This window comes from Microcaecilia unicolor, chromosome 5 (assembly GCF_901765095.1).
Source record: "Microcaecilia unicolor chromosome 5, aMicUni1.1, whole genome shotgun sequence".
Classification (NCBI taxonomy): Eukaryota; Metazoa; Chordata; class Amphibia; order Gymnophiona; family Siphonopidae; genus Microcaecilia; species Microcaecilia unicolor.
The window spans coordinates 180,750,826-180,772,760 of record NC_044035.1 but is presented as its reverse complement, the minus strand read 5'-3'; the positions used below and the strand labels follow the sequence as shown (position 1 = coordinate 180,772,760).

General features: G+C 44.8%; 1 protein-coding gene across 1 annotated transcript in view; it reads left to right on the top strand.

Moving 5' to 3' along the window:
- WDR59 (WD repeat domain 59) overlaps positions 1–21,935 on the top strand; it is a 355,903-nt gene that overhangs the window by 95,545 nt on the left and 238,423 nt on the right. Inside the window, exons 5-9 of the mRNA XM_030203634.1 lie at positions 1,662–1,742; positions 8,234–8,271; positions 9,699–9,787; positions 11,226–11,342; positions 11,860–11,937. Of these exons, the coding sequence (XP_030059494.1) occupies positions 1,662–1,742; positions 8,234–8,271; positions 9,699–9,787; positions 11,226–11,342; positions 11,860–11,937 (403 nt within the window). The remainder of the gene's footprint in view (positions 1–1,661; positions 1,743–8,233; positions 8,272–9,698; positions 9,788–11,225; positions 11,343–11,859; positions 11,938–21,935) is intronic.

The following is a 21,935-nucleotide window of genomic DNA, read 5'->3' as shown; positions in this document are numbered from 1 at the left end:
TGCATATAAGCGAATCTTGCACTTATCAGTGGTGCGCTAAACTAGTTTGGCCCCATAGAAATTGATGGCGCCAAAAACGGGACCGAAGTACGGCATGCAATTAAACAGAGCATGCGCTTATCCGACGTGCACTTAAATGGAGTGCACTGTACTTGGCAGGATTTCAAAATGTAGCAAGATTCCATGTTGCCTTCCTTGGATGTACCTTAATAGCAGTTTATGGATTTTACCTCCAGAAAGTTATCCAAATCTTTTATTTTAAACCCAGCTATGCTAACTGCGTTTACCACATCCTGTGGCATAGAGTTCCATAGCTTAACTGTGCTTTGAGTGAAAAAAGATATTTTTCTGTTGGTTTTGAAAGTATTACTATGTAACTTTGTGAACTGTCCCTTATCCTTTGTACTTTTTGAAAGAGTAGACAATCCGTTTGTGTTTACCTGTTTCACTCCTCTCAGGATTTAATAGAGCTCTGTCATATGTCCCCCTCAGCTTTCTCTTCTTCAAGCTGAAGAGCCCTAACCTCTTTAGCCTTTCTTCATATGAGAGGAGTTTCGTCCCCTTAATCATTTTGGTTGCCCATCTTTTTTAAAAATTAATTGTTTATTGAACACAATACTCTAGGTACAGTCACATCATAGAGCATTATAAATATTCTTTCTTTTATTTTCTATTCCTTTCCTAACCTTTTGTTTACTTTTTTGTCCGCTGGTGCATGCTGAGCAGAAGATTTCAAACTATTGTTCATGATGACACCTACATCTTTTTCTTGGGTGGTGTGACTCCTAATATGGAGCCTAGTATCTTGTAATTTGGGTTATTCTTCCCATTGTACATTACTTCACACTTGTCCATATTAAATTTCATCAGTCATTTGGATGCCTTGTCTTCCATTCTCATAAGTTTCTTCTACAATTCACAGTCCACATGCGATTTAACATCTTAGAATGGTTTTGTGTTACTGCAAATCTGATCACTTATTATTCCCATTTCCAGATAATTTATACATATATTAAAAATCAGTCCCAGTACAGATCCCTATGGCACTCCACTTTTCACTATTCATTTAACCCTACTCTGTTTTCTATGTTTTAACTAGTTCCCAATCTACAACAGAACATTGTTTCCTATCCCACTGAATTCAGCCAGTACTGCCCAAGGGGTAAGAAAAGGGGAATCCTTGTCCTCATCTTCCTTCCTCTAAAGAGGATTTTGGCTGTGCACAACAAGCATGGTTGGGAGACAGGTGCTGCACTGTGAAAGCCAGAGAGCACTGGGATAGACTGACTTAGGTGGCACTGCCTGAAGTTGTGAATCCCTCCTCCCCCACCAAAGTGTCCTTCTTCCCTACTCCTAAATTCTGTACAATCTATATGAAATCTGTATAGCTGGGTGCCTTATAAATTATTTTGCACTAAATCAACTCTTCTTTTATTTTCTGAATATGCATTAGATAATTTGTATTCACGATCTCCATTGTATTAAAATCTTACCTTATGCATATTCCGTGTATATATCCTGAAAACCTGACTGGTTGAATATGTCCTGAGGATTGTGATAGAGAAGTATCCAAAATAAGCCAGCAGGAGTTTAAGGGAATTTGGATCTGGTTTATGTGCTTTGTATAATAAGTCTGATTTTTCTTCTTTCCACTTTTCTAGTGATTTGGACTGGGCTGTATTTGAGCCAGACTTGCTGGTGACTAGCTCTGTGGACACTTACATTTACATTTGGGATATCAAGTAAGAAACTTCTTGCAGTTTAGTGCTTGCGAAACACAAGCCCATGTTCTTTTGAGTTTCCTTGCCATGTCTCATTTAATAGTGCTCAGTGATAGTTTAACCTTTGCATCCTTGCATTTTATTTTTTCTCCTTTGAGTGATCTCTCTTAACTGTGTAACTCAAATTGAATTTTGCCCTGGCTTACACTCTTTCCTCTGACCTCTGACATTTACCAGTGGAACTTTATTCAGATCATGGACACTTGAGATCAGGATATAAACTTGGCAGACTAGGTGAGCATGGGGGTTAGGGAACTGGGGACTGGATGCAACTTCTGAGCTGTTTTTTTCGTTACTGCTCTTTAGTCAACTGATATTTTTCCAACTGATATTTTTGACCATGATTATTTATTTTATTTATTTATTTAGATTTTGCTCACATGGGTTACATTCAGGTACTCTGGATATTTCTCTGTCCCAGGAGGGCTCACAATCTAAGTTTGTACCTAAGGCAATGGAGGGTTAAGTGACTTGCCCAAGATCACAAGGAGCAGCAGTGGGATTTGAACCGGCCACCTCTGGATTGCAAGACCGGTGCTCTAACCACTAGGCCACTCCTCCATTCCACATGATGACAGTCATGTGAGGAGTCTGAGACTGGTGTAGAACTCATGTCTCTCGATGGGCTTTGTCCTTAAAAGTTTGACGAGAAGATTGAATTTAGGAGAAACTTAATACTTATTGGCATACCTAGACTGTACCACTTTATTTTTCTGCACTTTTGGTTGGCTAATATCTAGCCGGCCAATGTGTTTCTGGAATATTAGGTAAAAATTATATCACATTTCTCTGGGGTGCTTGTGTGTGTGTGTGTGTTTAGGTGTGTTTGGGATAGTCTGCTATAGGAAACGTGAACCAGGATGTGATGCAGGCGGCAGGGGTGGTTTCATTGGCTGGAGTCAGAAAGAGGCAGACAGTTATAACCAATTAGGGAAAAGATTTGGCAGCAGCTAAGGAAGGCAAATGAGTAAGTATGACTGAGAAAAGAGCAGTGAATGAAAAGAAGAGGTGACAGCTGGGGCTTGGTGGTGCACCATAGCCTGAGAAAGGGCACCTGGAGGTAGTGCCGCCGAGAGGGGGGGCAGGGGGGACAAAATTCCCCGAGCCTGGGCCTCCAAGGGGGGCCCGGTGCTGCAGTCCCTGGTCTCACCCGCCCGCCACCAGGCCCCTGCATTCAAATCGGCAGCGCCTCACCTCCGTGTGAAAGTGCAGCGGCAGATTGCCTCCCTTTGGGCCTTCCCTCCCTGTGTCCCACCCTCGTCTGATGTAACTTCCTGTTTCCGTGAGAGCGGGACACAGGGAGGGAAGGCCTGAAGGGAGGTGATCTGCCGTTGCACTTTAACACGAAGGTGAGTGCTGCCGATTTGAATGCAGGGGGGCCCGGTGGCAGACGGAGGGTGGCTGTCGATGGGGGTGGGCGGGTGGAGACTGGGGACTGTGGCGCCGGTGGCCTGAGTAGCGATTGGGGGGGGGGGCGGCGGGGCCCTGGGGGCGGCCTTGTCCCAGGCCCGGCTCAGTCTCTGGGCAGCCCTGCCTGGAGGTGGGACTGAGGAACTCTTGTAGCGGAGACAGGAGGTTGGACATAGAAGAGAGGCAGCTGAAGGGTGGAGTGATGTCTAACAGATGCAGATGCACTAAAGCTAAATGAGCCTTTAATGACCCTCCAACGAGGAAAATTTGATCCGTTGCATGCATCAAAGGGCTTTTACCGAGGAAGCCAGCAGCTAACGAAAACGGAATGGAGATGAGCAATTAGTGTGAAAACCCCATTGAAACGACATGCACTAACCTTTTCCGATTGCCTTTACGCAGGAAAAAGGCAGGAAATCTAACGAGAGGTCTGGACCTCTCGTTAGGACAGCTCTGTGCCAGGAAAAATCATTAAGTGAAAAAATAAACAAACTTTGAGCCAATCCCAGCGCATTAGCAGAGCTAAAAGCACTGTGATTGGTCCAAAGGACGTCAGAAAACACATCAAATAAAAAAAATAAAAAAAGGATCGGGAGGGGGCAAGGGCGCTCATCAGGAGCGTCCTGTATGGACGGCCTTGCCCCCCCCCCCCCGCTGCTCCCCACTTTCCGCCGCTCCCCCCCCCCCCCCGAAAAAGCAAAATGCTAGCTGCCCCGGTCCCCCTCCCTTCCTGTTCCTGTGTTCTGCAGAGCTAACTCCGCCTCCCGTCATTCTTTCGCACCGTGCCCCGCCCCCGCTGCCCCCCTGAGGTCGACTACGCCGCTCCCCCCCTCCACCGAGACCCCCCTCCCTATTAACGACCCGAGCAGCGCCTCTCACCTCTTTCTGAAGCGCTGCACGGGCAGGAAGATCTATTGTGTTGGTTGTAGAGTCTCCATGACGTCTCTTCTTCCCTGGCCTAGGCCCCGCCTCCTTCTGACGTAAGTAACCTACGTCAGAAGGAGGCGGGGCCTGGGCCAGGGAAGAAGAGACTTCATGGAGACTCTACAACCAACACAATAGATCTTCCTGCCCGTGCAGCGCTTCTGAAAGAGGTGAGAGGCGCTGCTCGGGTCGTTAATAGGGAGGGGGTCTCGGTGGAGGGGGGGAGCGGCGTAGTCGACCTCAGGGGGGGCAGCGGGGGCGGGGCACGGTGCGAAAGAATGACGGGAGGCGGAGTTAGCTCTGCAGAACACAGGAACAGGAAGGGAGGGGGACCGGGGCAGCCAGCTAGCATTTTGCTTTTTCGGGGGGGGGGGGGGGGAGCGGCGGAAAGTGGGGAGCAGCGGGGGGGGGGGGGGCAAGGCCGTCCATACAGGACGCTCCTGATGAGCGCCCTTGCCCCCTCCCGATCCTTTGTTTTTGGATTTTGCTGACCGGGTAGCCACGTGTATGTGTTGTGGCTTTTTTTTTTGTTTGTTTTTACGTTTGCAGCATGCGCAGAGCAGCCAGCAAAACGCTTGGCTGCTCTGCGCATGATTTAGGGGCCGATTACCGATGTGTATTGTGATTCTTTGATACATTGTACGTTTGAATACCGATCTGAGCATGTGTGACTTTTTTTTTTGGTGCATTCTTCGTTTTTTAAAAATCGTTAGGGACTTTAACGATTTTGATTTTTTTACGTTTGGTTGCTGCATCTGCCTGTTAGACTGGAAATGGAGAAGGGTCCCAAGGTACAATGAGAAACAACATAGTAAAGATGAAATCTGTTCAGCAGAAAAAAAATATAGGCTGTTCCTTAACTTTAGTAGAAAAATTTGTGAAAAGTATCTACAGTGATGTGAAAAAAGCTTTTTTCCCCCTTTTGATTTCCCCTGTTATTACATGTCACACTGAATGGTTTTTGATCTTTAAACAATATGCAATACTATGCTCTGAACTGCTGAAGTAAGCCAACAGTGCAGAATATTAGCTTGCCAATGCTCAAAGGAGATGGTATACAAATTATATTTGTGCTGTTAAAGTGAAAGCAAGGAGGGGGATGTGCTTGGCTCATGTGCAGAACAGTTTTGCAGTAAGCCTAGCTCCTGTGTGCGTGCGCCAGACAAAACCTGAATCTTTTTTCTGCGCCTTTAAATATAAGCTTTTCAATTTATTTTTATTGGAAAGCTTATATTTAAACGCAGGTGCCAATATGTGCTTTCACTTTTGGGTTTACTTATACTCACATACATTTGTTTCTCACTACTGGTGCTTTTGATGCAGAAGGAAACCCGTGCAATTTCCTAACTATATAAAAACCGGCAGATTTTAGAGAGAGAATCACGAGGAATCCTCTCTTCAAACCCCCCAACACCTACTCTGAGCTGGCTTTATTTTTTACAGTGGTAAGGTGGCTTTATTTTGTGTGCTGTTCTCTGAGCATTGGGAATGAATAGGAAATGAGCGCATTAACATGCATTTGACTACATTAGCATGCTATTTACGCTAATCTTTGACACACTCGTTTCCCACACTAGATCATCTGAGCATTCTGCACTCACTAATACGGGCGCTACTTCAGTGCTAATGGCCTCAAGCGCCCGCGTTTGCTTCTGAGCATTGGGGCACAAATGCTTCCTATAATTTGATATTAGTCTTCTACATTGCTGTAGAGGAATCTTATCTCATTCTTTGCAAAACTGCTTTAATTCAGGCACATTCGTAGGTTTTTGAGCATGAACTGCTCATTTTAGGTTCTGCCACAGCATCGCTGTTGGGTTCAAGACAGAACTTTGACTAGACCAGTCCAAAACTTTTATTTTGTTTCTCCTCAGACGTTCAGATGTAGACTTGCTTTTGTGTTTTGAATCATTGGTTTGCTGCATAGCCAAACTACGCTTCAGCTTCAGTTCACGGACAGATGATTGGACATTCTCCTTAAGAATGTTCTGGTACAGTGCAGAATTTGTGGTTCCTTCAATAATGGCAAGTTTTCCAGGTCTTGAGGCAGCAAAGCATTCACACACCATCACACTACTACCAGCATGTTTGACTGTTGGTATGATGCTTGTGAGTATTACCTTGTGTTGTTCAGAGTCTAACGTTAGAGTTAGCGTAAGGATTCAGGGCCTACCCTGAGGACTCTGGGAGATAATGCAAGCAGCTCTGACCCCCTCCCCCCATCTGATCCCTGGTGATGTCAGTACAGGTAGGTAGATAGAATGTCTCCTACTCTTTTAGGCTTAGTTTACATGTCTTAGAACCAGTGCTCAGAAAGAACAATAGAACCCAGACTACTAGTCTCCAAGAACTGGGCCTTCAAAGGAATTCACACCTTTTTGGCAATCAGGAGATATCGGATCAAACAGACCAAATTATACACAGGAAGGTGCTGGGGGAAAAAGAATGTAGGTATTTAAACCCAAAGAGAGACAGGAGAGACACAGACATTTCACACACAGAGAATGCAGATATACTCAGATACCCCCACACCTTTAGATATCTCCACATTCAGACACAGGATACCCCCCCCCCCCCCCCCCACAAGCCCTGACAGAACAGTTGCACATTCCCTCACAAAGCAGCACTGCAATACCTTTTTTCTCTAAGTGTTGTAAGCCTATTTCTATATAAAATACTATTTTCCAAGCCACACCCATGTGTTGTTTTTTTGTGATAAAACCCACTGCCCCTGGAAGTGGACCCGAGACCAAAGAAAGGATTCCAGGACCAGATGAAAATCCAAAGCTGACATCTGGGGACCATAGCTAACAATGCTTTTCCTGTGGAATGCTGTATTTGCTATATGCAGACATAATGGTTCCTGTGTTGTCCAGAAGGTTCCATTTTTGTCTCATCTGTCTATAGAACATCATCCCAAAAGGTTTTGGGAGTGTCCAGGTATATTTGTGCAAATGTGAGCTGAGCTCTGATGTTACTCATGGATAGCAGCGGTTTCCACCTTGCTACTCTTCCATGAATCCCTTTTTTGCTCAGTCTCTAATTGTGGAGTCCTGACCTTGGCTGAGGCTAAGAGAGGCCTGCAGTTTTGGATGATATTCTGGGATGTTTAGTGACTTCTTGGATGAGTTGTCACTTTGCTTTTGAGTAATCTTGGCAGGCCGGTCACTCTTGGGAAGGCTTACCACTGTTCTGAGTCTTCTGGATTTGGAGATAATGGCTTGCACTGAGTCCCCGAGCTTTAAAAATGACTTGGTAACCCTTCCAAACTGATATTTCAACAACATTTCTTTGTCTCTTTTGGACTTTTCCTTTGATCATGGCATAGTGTTTTTGTAGAGACTAGGGGTGACTACTTCACTCTTATGATGTTAGATAACTGTGTTCCAAATGAAATAGTGATTTAAAAGCTGTGTTATGTATTTTCTCAGGTTCTGTTTGTTTAATATTACATTTTGTTTAAAGATCAGAAACCATTTAGTGTGACATACATGCAATAGGCCTGTTTCAATAGTAAAGGAAATTGGGGGGGGGGGGGGGGGGAATGGGAGGAGGGACTTTTTCACATCACAGTACATTTTTCTTCCTCTTTAAGCACATGTGCCAGGTGCATAGGACCAGAGATTTCAATCTCATTATTGACCAGTACTCAACAAATTGTTTAATTGGTAAGGATGAAAGAAGCAAAGAGGATAATGGTGGTCAACATTCCCATGGTTTCCTTGTAGTGATCTTTATGTGCTAATCCAGAAGGCAAGAGCCATACTTTATCCTCCTGGGTTTGTTTGTTTTTTCATAAGCAGTTGCTCTGCTAGGTGAACACTAGCAAAATCTGTGCAAGGCTTTCAAGGACCAGACAATTGACATATCACAGAAGTGCTGCATCAACTGGATTATGATATCATTAGTGATGTCATCATGTGTTACATCCCTAATACTTAGGCAGAAATCTTGGCTGCTGTAGCAGTGCTGATGGCTTAATGGCCAATTAAACTGGTGGTCTCTCATTGATAGCAGTTTTATTAGCAGCTATTGGCTGCTCCTGGAACTACAAAATATGTAGTAAAACTTTTGAGAGTTTTATAAGGAATGATTTTTATATGTGTTCTTTATTTTAGAGACACAAGGAAACCAACTGTCTCGTTGTCTGCTGTGGGTGAGTATTTGTGTTTTGGAGTGGTGCATGTCTAGGCTTTGAGTTACAGCACAAGAACCAGGCCAGTTCCACTCTTTACAAACACTCAAAATAGTTACAAGGAGATTGGTTAAACTAAAACAAGCTTTTATTCCTCCTTAAAAAAAAAGTTAGGCCAGAGTGAAAAGAAAAGCCTGAAACCCTCCTTGAATAACCATTGGGGCTTTCAGGTTTTTCTTATTATTTCGGCTTGCTTTAGTTTGAAATATAGCTTAAGAGATCTGTGTGGGTTTTTTTGTTTTATTTAAATAAAAAAATTGCAAAACTTAATTGTATTATGTGGCATGATTTCTAACTTTTGAGGCTTGCTGCCTGTTTCTAAATCTCACACCACACAACTCATTCCTTTTGTTGGAACAAAGTACATATGCTTTATTGTCAGAGTTAATTGTTAATAAGTGCCAAAACTTGTTTAAAATGTTTGTTTTATACTATGAACAAGAAGTGGTTATAAAGATTTGCTGTTACAAGATTAAAGGCAGACCATCAAACTCTGGCACACAATTTTCTGTGTCGGCTCCTTAGCTGGCACAGAAGCTGGCAAATGTCTTGTGGCCAGCTTTGTCTTCTATAGAAAAAAATTTCTCCATGAACTGAAAAATATTTTAATTGGATTAGCACCCAAAATTTAAATAGGTATCCTAGTCACTGTAGTAATAATAATAATATTGTTTGCCCTGTAGGAATTCATGCATTCAGTTCTCAAATATATTCATAGATGTATCCAGGATATCTTTCCCTGAAATAATATTCCATAGCTTAAAAACTATAATCATGGCAGTTCTCTATCATGTTTTATATTGTGAAGCCTGCATTTCTCATGAGAAGTAGTTTCTCGGATTTGGATTTTTTGATTTAGTTACTCACTGTTTGAAAACTTAAGTACAATGGGAAGATCTCTTTCCCAGAGAAGGTATACCATCTTAATTTATATGTGAGAAAAAGGAGGGCAAATTGACTATATTGTATGAGGCAACACTCTAATATATCTCTTAAAGGTAATGACTCACCTTGTTTGAACAGCCTACTTAAAGCCAATTCATTCTCACAACTCATTGGAAGCTGCAGCCTTAGCTAGCTGCCATACAGAAGAGAATATACTTTCTCTTTCAAGATATTTCTGTTTTTAATTCCTGCCAGTCTTTCTAAACTCATTTCAAGGTTTGCAGTGACTTTTTGGAATGGAGGGATCACTTTCCCTTTGGGTGTTTACAAATTGTGCTGATGAACTGTTCAAAGGGCTGTAAGCCCGTGGCTGCAGTGCTCTAAGTGCAGGTTTATGGGGCATCAGGTTGGATAGGGCAATGTTTGTTTGTTTGTTTTTTTTTATCCTGGCAGATTTTGATAAACAGGAGAAATCTGTTACTCTCTTCCCCACTGCTGTGTAGCTGGAGCCTCCCAGGTAAAATGGAACAAGAAAAACACAAACTGCTTAGCAACAAGCCATGATGGAGATGTCCGGATTTGGGACAAGCGAGTAAGTCTTCCCACATCTTCCTTTTCTTTCTCCCTTCTGCCTTTCTGTTTCCCCCTACTTCACAGATGTTTTGCTGTGACATTATTCTGTAGTCTGCCACAAAGAGGCTCTAGAGCAGTGCTGCTGAAACATGTCCAGAAGCACAAACAGCAGCTACTGGGGTTTTCAAGATCCTCAGGGACAGATGATCCTAAAGCAAACACCGGTGCTAGAGGCTGTTAGCACCGTACTAGCGCTGGTGTTTGCCATCGCCCCATGATCAGAACCCTCGAGCGTGTGAAACAACCTGCTCGAGGGCTCTTACCGCAAGTAGCATGCAAATGCATGCTAAACGGGGCTTAACGCATTCATCCCCAATGATCAGCGACCAGCACGCCAAAGATTGGGTAGCTGGCCGCGACAAACCCTACGCCAGCTCCGAGCTGGCGTTAGGGTTTGCAGATCATTGGGGAGGAATGGTGAGCCCTGTCCAGCATGCATGTGCAAGCTGGCAGGCCCCCATTCCCCCCAACGACGCAAAACACCCCCCCAATGACAGGGGACTGGAGGTCTGGCAGACCTCCGGTCCCCCCTCCCCCTGACGATCCCACCCCCCCACCCCCCAGGTTCAGGGAGGGCTGGAGATCCGGTGGGTCTCCAGCCCCCCCCCCCCAAACCCCCAGAAAAAGACTCCCTGGTGGTCCAGTGGCCGCCGGTCAACCCCCTCCCTCCCTCCTTCCCAGTGAGCGACAGGGGTGGGCGGACCTCCAGCCCACCCCAACTCCCGGAGTTGTCTGCCGCCGAATCCCTGGTAAAAATAACCCCGAACCCCCTCCCTTCCCCCCTACCTTAGTTGGAGGAGGGACGCAGCCTGCCTCCCTCCTCTTCCTTCAACGCCGCAAAATGGCAGCGCCCAGCCCCGCCCAGTGCATCCGGGGATGCGCTGGGCGGGGCTACACATCATATAAGGGATCTCAGTGGTGGTGTTTAATATGAGTGTACAAGTGGCACTGCATATAAATGCAAGTGGACGTGAATGGGGGGAGGTGGCGCATAGACATGTCAAACATTTATGCATGTAAGTTTTAGAATACTTGCATTTACATGCTAGAGTGCTACATTTAGGCATGCACATTTACACCTGCTATTGACGTGGGCATGTCTAAATGTTAATGTGTAAATGTCAGCTTATGCTAGTATTCTAAAATGGGTGAGATTACATCTTGGCACCTAAATTTTGGTGTACCTTATAAAATTGCCCTCCAAGTGTCTCCCACAGGCAAAAAGCAGTCTGCCACAGTGGCACAAGGCAGCATGGGCTGCTCACTGTTGAAAAAATATATGCAGTGCAACTCTATTATTTAATTTGTCTTCAAGGGGAGATTTATGTTCGCCCCATTGGGAGATATGTTGTTTAACAAATATAATGTTGCTGTTAGCACCGCTGTCTTTGTTGTAGAAACCTAGCACTGCAGTGGAGTACATAGCTGCTCACCTCTCCAAGATCCATGGACTGGACTGGCACCCGGACAATGAATACATCTTGGCCACATCTAGCCAGGACAATTCGGTGAAGGTAAGGCAGTATGCTTAAGATTCTCTCAGAGCATTGAACTCTGAAGGAAGCAAGCCCTAAAGTTTGGAATTTTCTCCTAGAGACTCTGACTGGAATGGGATAATTTTCAATTTAGGAGAAAACTGAAAACTTGGCTGTTCTCCCAGTGGTTGAAGTTGGTCAAATTGCTATTGCTCAGAGAGGAAGTTAAAGATGGAGCTGATATGGATTTTATGAAATGGGAGGGAATGTACTAGGATGGGCAAGGTAATTTATGTAATGCTTATTCTGAATGGAAATTTATGTATATTTTTCATTTTAATGTGTAAATAACTTCTAATGGGTTTAAATACCTGTTTAAATAAAAGGGTCCACTGAAGCAAAACTTTGATGCATCTGCCCCAGTGTTCTTGCACTCTTTAGATCACATTGAATGTGCACACTTGATTTCAGTGTCCAAACTTTTCTTGTACTACAGTCAGTTTCATTTTCTTTCTATTTTTAATCTGTTTATCCTTTTGTATTTCTTCATTTTTAGTTTTGGGATTACCGCCAGTCTCGGAAATACTTGAATATTCTGCCCTGTCAAGTTCCAGTTTGGAAGGCCAGATACACTGTGTGTATAAAGTTCATATTATTTTCCTAGAAGGCCCATATAGTTTGATGTTCACTGAAAAATAAAGCTATATAAGTATACATTTTGAATACATATTGCAGTATATATAAGAAAATACTTCAGTGGCTATTTTTGCAAGTTTGAAGCCTTGATTTTGTTCATAGTTTTTCATGCAGGTGTGTGTGTAATTGCATAATCCTGCATAATTTGCCTGGCTCCCTGCTCAACATTTCCCTATCTCCCCAAACCCTTCCTAGACTCTCGATCCCTCCTGGGATCCTCTACCCCTGTCCAGACTTCTCAACCCCCTCCCTGCTAATGCCCAGTTGTTCCAGCCTCTGGGTCACTGTCTTTCAAAATGGCAGTTCCTGAACCAACCTTGCCTTATTTGATTGGAACCCACCACTAGGGTTCTGGTGTCAGGAGTGATTGGGCATTGCTTCTGCCTCTATTGGTTGATGGGGGTTGGGGAGGAAAGGGAGAGAGAGATACTGGACCTGATAGTGGGGGGAAGGGGGAGGGAGAGAGAGATACTGGACCTGGTGGTGGAGGAGTAGGGGGAGGGAGAGAGAAACAGCACCTGGGGAAAGGTTGGTATACAACAGAGAGACTATGTGTAATGTTGACATTTTTGGCACATAATATAGAAATATTTGGCGTTTAACTGCTACTACTACTATTATTTCTGTAGTTCTACTAGATGTATGCAGCACTGTACACATTGTATGCAGGTACTCTTTCTGCCCCTAATGGGTTCACAATCTAAGTTTTTGTACCAGGGTCACAAGGAGCTGCAGTGGAAATTGAACCCAGTTCCCCAGGATCTCATTCTGCTGTACTAACCATTAAGCTATTCTTCCACTCAATCCATGCTCAGCCGGCAGCATCCCAGCACCCAACTTTAGGCGACTTTTTGAAAATTACTCCCTCACTGTAAAGAAAACTTGAAAATGTTTGAATGAGCACAAGTTTCAAACTCATAAGCAGCTATTGCAGCAGTCATAAAGTATGCCCCAGGGAGAAGCAAGTGGGCATCACTTCTACCATTAGGACCGTAGTTCATCAGGAATTATTAAGGTAGGCCCGGGGGGGGGGGGGGGGAGGCCTACAGGGGGATGGGGTGGGGGGGTTTCTTGACAGGGGCCCAATGCTCTTCAGAAGGGGATAGGAGCTTTCACTGTCTCTGGGGAGGTGCTGTTGGAAGAGGGGGGGGGGTGCTGAACAAAGGGAAGGGGGCACTTGACTGACACCCTTAACGTGGGTCCAGGCCAATATTCAGCCGGAACCTGCATAGTGTCTTATGTGGATCCTGACTGAATATCAGCCAAGATCTGCATAAACCTTGGCAGCAAGCTCTTGGCCAGTCAAACCCACATGTTCAGTGCTGGTATCCAGACATGTCCCGGCACTGAATATTGGGGCCTAATTCTGCCAGCAGTGGTTAGTGTTTAAAAAAAAAAAAAAAACACTGACCACCACCAGCTGAATATTTTCCGGTAAGGTTTTTAAAAAAATGTTTGCGTTTTCCATTGGTTTGCTCTGGCAAAAAAAAAAAAAGTTGGAATCTTTTAACGTGTGCAGTGCAATTGGAACCTAGTTTTAATGTTTTAACCCTCCCTGCGGTATACCGTTAGGCGCTCCATTTGTATTAACTGACCCAATTTGCACTTCCAATCCCCCAATGTTGGGGAGTCCGCTGTGCTATGAGGCACTTAGCTGCTGCCAACCCCCAGCACAGCCATTTACGCTCCTCCCAAGAATCCCTCTCATTATGTAAGCCCAAGAGGCACACCAGAGATGATCGAATCAACTTTACCAACGCCTTCATAACGACCCCATGTAAACCTCTTCACCCAGCAACATAGCAAGACTATCATCGTACTGGACAACACACAATCTTCATCCCTTCCTAGTCTCCACTCGTACCTCATACGATCACTATACAACCTTGTATCTGTTATCAACCGACTAGGCAAACGCCTCTGACGGTACTATGTAAGCCACATTGAGCCTGCAGATAGGTGGGAAAATGTGGGGTACAAATGCAACAAATAAAATAAAAATAATAAAATTAAAAAAATGTTTCATCGAAAAGGCAGCACCTTCTGAAATGCCATGCTCCCTTGTTTGTTACTGCCAGGTCTATACCTTGTGAGATCTTATAGGCATTTTCAGACTTGGTTTGATTGGTAACTGAGCTTACTACCTTTGTCTTGCTCTTAATATCTTTCTTAATTTCTCTTAATACCTTCCAGATAAACTATTGACTCCTTTATTCTATTTCACCCCCTTTTTATTCTATCCTATTAACACACACAAAAAAAAACCCTGCCCTTTCACTTGCAGACGTTCTGATCGCTGTAAGTTCTTTATCTGTTTCCATCCTATTGTCTATATTTCACTGTGATTTTATATTTTTATGCTGGTATTGTTTTAAAGGGATTTTTATAGAACTGTGTTTTGAACATCTGGGCTAGTGATGTAATCTTTTTATGCTGGAATTGTCTTAAAGATGTTTTCATTGGAACTGTGTTTTAACCTGTGCCAAGTGTTTTAAACCTGTGACTTACCCATTCAATCTGGGTACATAGAATTTGGTGACTCTGGTGTCTGTTTTAAAGGTGCATTCTTTAGAATTGTGTGTTGAATCCAGAGACTTAATTCAATCAATTTGGTTACATAGCATCTGGTGACTCATAGCTCTGGAGGAGGGGCAGTTTGTATAGATCTGTTTGGTAAAGGAAAAAAAAAACTACTACTACTACTATTTGACATTTCTAAAGTGCTACTAGGGTTACGCAGCGCTGTACAATTTAACATAGAAGGACAGTCCTTGCTCAAAGAGCTTACAATCTAACGGACAAATGTACAAACAGTCAAGTAGGGGTCGTCAGATTGGGGCAGTCAGGATTTCCTGAGAGGTATAAAGGTTAGGTGCCGAAAGCAACATTGAAGAGGTGGGCTTTGAGTAAGGATTTGAAGATGGGTAGGGAGGGGGCTTGGCATAAGGGCTCAGGAAGTTTATTCCAAGCATAGGGTGAGGCGAGGCAGAATGGGCGGAGCCTGGAGTTGGCGGTGGTGGAGAAGGGTACTGAGAGGAGGGATTTGTCCTGTGAGCGGAGGTTTCGGGCGGGAACGTAAGGGGAGATGAGGGTAGAGAGGTAATGAGGGGCTGCAGACTGAGTGCATTTGTAGGTAAGAAGGAGAAGCTTGAACTGTATGCGGTATCTGATCGGAAGCCAGTGAAGTGACCTGAGGAGAGGGGTGATATGAGTATAACGGTTCAGGCAGAATATAAGATGTGCAGCAGAGTTCTGAATGGATTGAAGGGGGGATAGATGGTTAAGTGGGAGGCCAGTGAGGAGTAGGTTGCAGTAGTCAAGGCGAGAGGTAATGAGAGCTTGGATGAGAGTTCGGGTGGTGTGCTCAGAGAGGAAAGGGCAAATTTTGCTGATGTTGAAGAGGAAGAAGAGACAGGTCTTTGCTGTCTGCTGGATATGCGCAGAGAAGGAGAGGGAGGAGTCGAAGATGACTCCAAGGTTGCGGGTGGATGAGACGGGGAGGATGAGGTGAAGTGGGTTTAGGTGGAAAGACGATAAGCTCGGTCTTGGCCATGTTCAGTTTCAGGTGGCGGTTGGACATCCATGTAGCTGTGTCGGATAAGCAGGCCGATACCTTGGCCTGGGTTTCCGCGGTGATGTCTGGCATGGAGAGATACAGCTGGGTGTCATCAGCATAAAGATGATACTGGAAACCATGAGATGAGATCATTGAGCTCAGGGAAGAGGTGTAGATTAAGAAAAGAAGGGGTCCAAGGACAGATCCCTGGGGAACTCCAACAAAGAGCGGGATGGGGGTGGAGGAAGAACCATGAGAGTGTACTCTGAAGGTTCGGTGGGAGAGATAGGAGGAGAACCAGGAGAGGACAGAGCCCTGGAACCCAAATGAGGACAGTGTTGCAAGAAGTAAATCATGATTGACAGTGTCAAAAGCGGCGGATAGATCGATGAGGATGGAGTAGTGGCCTCTGGATTTGGCAAGGAACAGGTCATTACAGATTTTAGACACTGCTGTTTCTGTCGAGTGTAGAGGGCGGAAACCGGATTGAAGCGATTGAGGATTGCCTGAGAGGAGAGAAAATCTAGGCAGCGGCTGTGAACGGCGTGCTCAAGTATTTTGGAGAGGAAGGGTAGGAGGGAGATGGGGCGGTAGTTGGAGGGACAGGTAGGGTCAAGTGATGGTTTTTTGAGGAGAGGTGTGACTACGGCGTGCTTGAAGGTGTCAGGGACAGTTGCAGTGGAGAGAGAGAGGTTGAGGATATGACAGATGGAGGGGGGTGACAGTATGAGAGATGGTTTTAAGTAAGTTGGTGGGGATGGGATCAGAGGAACAAGTGGTGCATTTCGAGGAGGAAAGAAGGCGGGCGGTTTCCTCCTCGGTGATACTGAACTTAAGTTTACCTTGTGAGCTACGCTGGGCATTTTCAGACTTAGTTTGGTAACTGAGGTTACCTGTGTCCTAGTCCCAGCCACCCACCCCTAGGTAAACTCCCTTTATATAGAGCAATCAAGGGACAAGTATCTTTGCACTTAGTTGGTCAATCCTAATTCTTGTTACTCCCTGTCATACTTCACCTTTTCTCACTTGTGAATCACATCATTATGACCTTCATTCAGTGCAATACATGTTCTGCTTTAATCCTAAAGCAAACTATCTGGAACCTTAGAGCTTGTCCTATCTGTCTCTAAATGTCAGTCTTGAAAGAAAAGATCAACAAACTCAAGAAGGAATTAGCTACAATTAAAGAAGCATCCAGGATTACTCATTTCCCAGCTAATTTACCACAACCATTGCCTCAGAGAATGAAATATCAAGAGGAATATATGGGTAACAGTAGGCTCTGGTAGACTAAGATCTGTGACACAGAAACACTCGGCCACCGAGTCTTTGCCCCTGTCAAATTCTTTTGTAGCGTTGCATCCTCCCAAGGACTTTCACTAATTACACCCTCTCCAAAAGACATTACACGATGTGATACACGCAAGCGAGCCTTCTCCAGAGTAGCCCCCACACTTTGGAATGCATTGCCTGAAAGGCTCCGCATAACACAAGACTATCTCTACTTCAGGAAGCAGGTGAAAGCTTGGCTCTTCAACCAAGCCTTTAATGGAAGAAGTAACTAAATGTCTCACTCATATACACAAGGAGTGACTCGGGCTGCACATACTGCAGCGGGACATGTTTATCCACTCCTCCATGTGCAACTTTCTTCAAATCGGTCACCTTACTTTCTTATTCTTCCTACTTCCTTACCCATCTATATGTTACCCTTCACTACCAATTATAATGTTCTATTATGTATTGTGTTGACATTGCTAGTATACCATGCCATACTTCGTATTGTTTTTGAATATTTTTACTGCTCTAATTGCCTATTGCTCATTTGATCTATTCTTACTATACACCACCTTGAGTGAACTCCTTCAAAAAGGCAGTAAGTAAATGCTAATAAATAAATAAATCATGATGGTGAAAAAAGAAGTACTGTGGAGGAACCAGGGGCGATGAAAGTAACACAACCCAAGAAACATCCCCCAAATAATGACAGAATGGTGAAAAGCGGAAAATTCTTACTGCTCGGAGACTCCATTGTCAGAGGCATTAACTTAGGAACACAGTTCAGGGGTTCCAACCTAGTGAAATGTCTTCCAGGATCTTCAGCTACAAGATATACAGACCAAATACTGAAAGTGATCTGAGAAGAGAGTGAATTTCAAATGCTGATGTAATTCACCTGGGGACAAATGACCTGGCCAACAATAGCAAGTTTACAGCATAGAGAACGTTCCAGAAGCTTGGGGAGGGACTGAAATCTCTGGTTTGGACTGTGTCTTTTTCTGAAGTAATTCCTATGTGGGGGAGGGGAGAGGAAAGACTACGCAAAACAGAGGAATTCAATAAGTGGCTTGAGTTTTGGTGTAAAGAAGAAGGTTTTAGATACATAGGAGCATGGGGTAATGCATGGAAAAATAACAGACTGTACTGTAATGATGGGCTACATCTTTCTGTGATGGGAAAAAGGATCCTTGGGGAGAAATTCAGACAATATGTTTCTAGACATTTAAACTAGAGGGTGGGGGTGACCAAAGGAAACAAGGGATTTCAGAAAGTAAAGTCACCCCCAGAATAAATATGATGGCAGAGGGAAAGGTCATGTGAATATAGTAAACCACCTAAACTCACTAAGCGCATGGAAAGCTATGTGCACAAATGCTCGTAGTCTAAGTAAAAAGGTTCAAGACTTGCAAGCCCTGATGCTTGAAGAAAACTTGGATATTGTTGCTATTACGGAGACGTGGTTCAACGATACCCATGAATGGGATGTGACCGTACCAGGCTATAATCTTTTTAGGAAGGATTTTATTTATTTATTGCACTTGTATCCCACATTTTCCCACCTATTTGCAGGCTCAATGTGGCTTACAGAGATCTGTTATGGCATCGCCGTAACAGAGAAGAAATACAATTGGTGTTACAAAGGGATAAAAGAAGATAAGAGGATCAGGTTATGCAGCTATACAGTGAGACATTCTGGATAAAGAAGTGTAAGGGGTTGCGATAGAGAGGACCGAAGAGGTGGAGGAGTGGCTCTGTATGTGAGAGACAGTATCAGAGCGGCTGAAATACAGGAAACCTGGGGAAAGAAAGAAGCTTTATGGATCATCCGGGAAAGAGAAGATGGAACCTGTATCAACACAGAGGTTATCTACAGACCGCCTGTGCAAACGGAGAAGTTAGACAAGGATCTGATAGAAGATATTCAAAAGATTGGTATGAAAGGGGAGGTGCTACTGTTGGGAGATTTCAATTTGTCTGACATGGATTGGAACGTCCCATCTGCGGAATTGGAAAGAAGTAGGGAAATTGTGGACGCCTGTCAAAAGTGCCTTGCTCAGACAAATAGTGACGGAACCCACGAGGGAAGGGTCAATGCTGGATCTAGTGCTCACGAATGGGGGTAGTGTTTCTAATATCCGGGTGGGTGCCCACCTATGTAATAGTGATCATCACAACGTATGGTTTGAAATAAGGGCGAAGGCGACGGAGTGCGGACGCACAAAACTCAAAGTAACATAGAGGCATATTTTCAAAGCACTTAGCCTTCTAAGGTTCCATAGAAACCTGTGGAACTTTGGAAGGCTAAGTGCTTTGAAAATACGCCTAATATTAACATAGTAGATGACGGCAGAAAAAGACCTGCACGGTACATCCAGTCTGCCCAACAAGATAAACTCATATGTGTGTCACGTTTTCAAAGCTGGAAACTAGGTTTGTGAGCCCTTGGACCACTGCCGAGGAGTGGCAGTGGCAGGCAAAACCACCCCACACCAGAGACAAGGCAGAACTCTGACAAACAGTTAGGCTTCACCTGCACATGGCCACCTTTCACCAGGAGTTGAGCCCCTGGCTGCTGCTGGCAGCCGGCAGGACTGATAGGACAGGAACAGGATCCCAACTAGGCTGAACAGGGACTGAGGGTCAGAGGGAAAAGGAATGAACATGGGCAGCAAGGCAGGAAATTGGGCTAGGACTCACGGATAGACAACACAACACAAGGCAGGGAATGGACAAGCTAGGGGACAGAAACTGGAAGCTGCAAGCAGCCACTCAAACAGGAAACAAACACTGACAAACAAGGGAAAGAGCTAAAAGCTGCAAACAGCCACTGAAGACAGACAACACAGAAACATAAGCACTACACAAAGAACTATAAACAAGGAACAAGACTAAGAAACAAGCAAACCCTAAACTAAACATAGAATAACTAGAAACGGGCAAGAACTAAACTGAGCAGAAGTGCAAACAGCACCCCAACAAACCTCAGGGCCTTAGATGATGCAAAGACAGAGAGATTCCAAATGGCTAATAAACCCAGCAGCAACTGAGACTCAGCTGCAGCAATCACCAGGCCGCTATGGGAGCTGTGCAGGGTCAAACAAGACAGACAAATCTGGCAGCCTGGAAGATCCGGACCGGACTAGGCCAAAGTCTGGAACGGGTGATAGTCCATAGCAGCCACCGGTTCTGGCCACCGGAGAGTGAGGTGAGCACAGACGTAACAATGTGCTACTTTTTGTGTATACCTTACCTTGATTTGTATCTGCCATTTTCAGGGCACAGACCATAGAAGTCTGCCCAGCACTAGCCCCGCCTCCCAACCACCAGTCCCACCTCCCACCACCAGTGGATCCATTCCTTCTGAACAGGATTCCTTTATGTTTATCCCACACATGTTTGAATTCCGTTACCGTTTTCATCTCCACCACCTCCCGCGGGAGGGCATTCCAAGCATCCACCACTCTCTCCGTGAAAAAATACTTCCTAACATTTTTCTTGAGTCTGCCCCCCTTCAATCTCATTTCGTGTCCTCTAGTTCTACCGCCTTCCCATCTCCGGAAAAGGTTTGTTTGCGGATTAATACCTTTCAAATATTTGAACGTCTGTATCATATCACCCCTGTTTTTCCTTTCCTCCAGGGTATACATGTTCAGGTCAGCAAGTGTTACGCTCTGCTACACTTCTCCAGGATGGGTTGGTTTCTGTTTCCTAACCTAGCAGCCGTCATCCGGGTTGGATCATGGACAGCAGCCATCTTGGCTAGCTCAGGAGGGGGCAGCCATCTTGGAGTAACGAGGTCAGGAAGGAAGCCCATATTTGGATGTAGGCACCTTTGCTGATGGGGGCAGCCATCTTGGAACAGCTGCTCATGGTTGAGCCTAATTCTTGCTCTATTTAAAGCCCTGTTTCCAGTCCTTCCATGCTTCGGCTTCTATTCGCTTAGAGGTTGTGGTCTTCATCTGTTCCAGTGTTTTCCTGTGTTCCTGACCTTGGATTGTTTACTGACCACGCGTTGTGTTGCTACCTGCCCAGACTTTCGGATTGCTCTCTGTTTTGCTGCTTCACTGACTCTTTGCTCCTGGACTGTGTCTGCCTGCCTGCCAGCCTGGTCAGCGGTTGTGCAACCCCGCCGGTTCCAGAAGTCCTGGTGGCCGCCTGCACCTGGGGGCTTAACTCCCAGGGAACGGTGGTCGCTCCCCAGGTGAAGCTAGGGGTTGTCTGGCTGCCTGATCGAGTGCGGTGCCACTTCATCTTCGCCGTGCTCAGTCGGGGCACAAGGGCTCACATTTACCAGGTCATAACAGCAAGTCTCTCCTCATACGTCTTGTAACGCAAATCCCATACCATTCTCGTAGATTTTCTTTGCACCGCTTCAATTCTTTTTACATCCTTAGCAAGATACTGCCTCCAAAACTGAACACAATACTCCAGGTGGGGCCTCACCAATGACTTGTATAGGGGCATCAACACCCCCTTCCTTCTGCTGGTCACACCTCTCTCTATACAGCCCAGCAACCTTCTAGCTATGGCCACCGCCTTGTTACACTGTTTCTTCACTCCTCAGATACTATCACCCCAAGGTCCCTCTCCCCGTCCGTACCTATCAAAGTACTGGATTTCAGACGTGCTGATTTTGATAAAATGAGGGAGTACCTGAAGCAGCAGCTGTTGGCGTGGGAAGGTATAGGAGATGTGGAAAAACAGTGCTCCAATCTAAAGGCTGCTCTAAATATGGCGACTGATCTTTTTGTGAGGAAAGTAAACAAAAACAAGAGAAGCAGGAAGCCTATATGGTTCTTCAAACAAGTAGTTGAAAAAATAAGAGCAAAAGAGGCTTTGTTCAAGAAATACAAAAGAACGCAATGAAAGGATCACGGAAAAGATTATCGGATTAAACTCAAAGAAGTGAAGAGGGAAATACGGCTAGCGAAAGTGCGAACGGAAGAAAAAATGGTTGAAGATGTAAGAGAGGTGACGATCTTTTTCAGATATATTGGAGAAAGGAGAAGAGATAGGAATGGAATTGCTAGACTGAGAGATAATGAGAATGGCTATGTGGAGAGGAATCAGGATACAGAAGTGACCCCAGGCACCTAGGC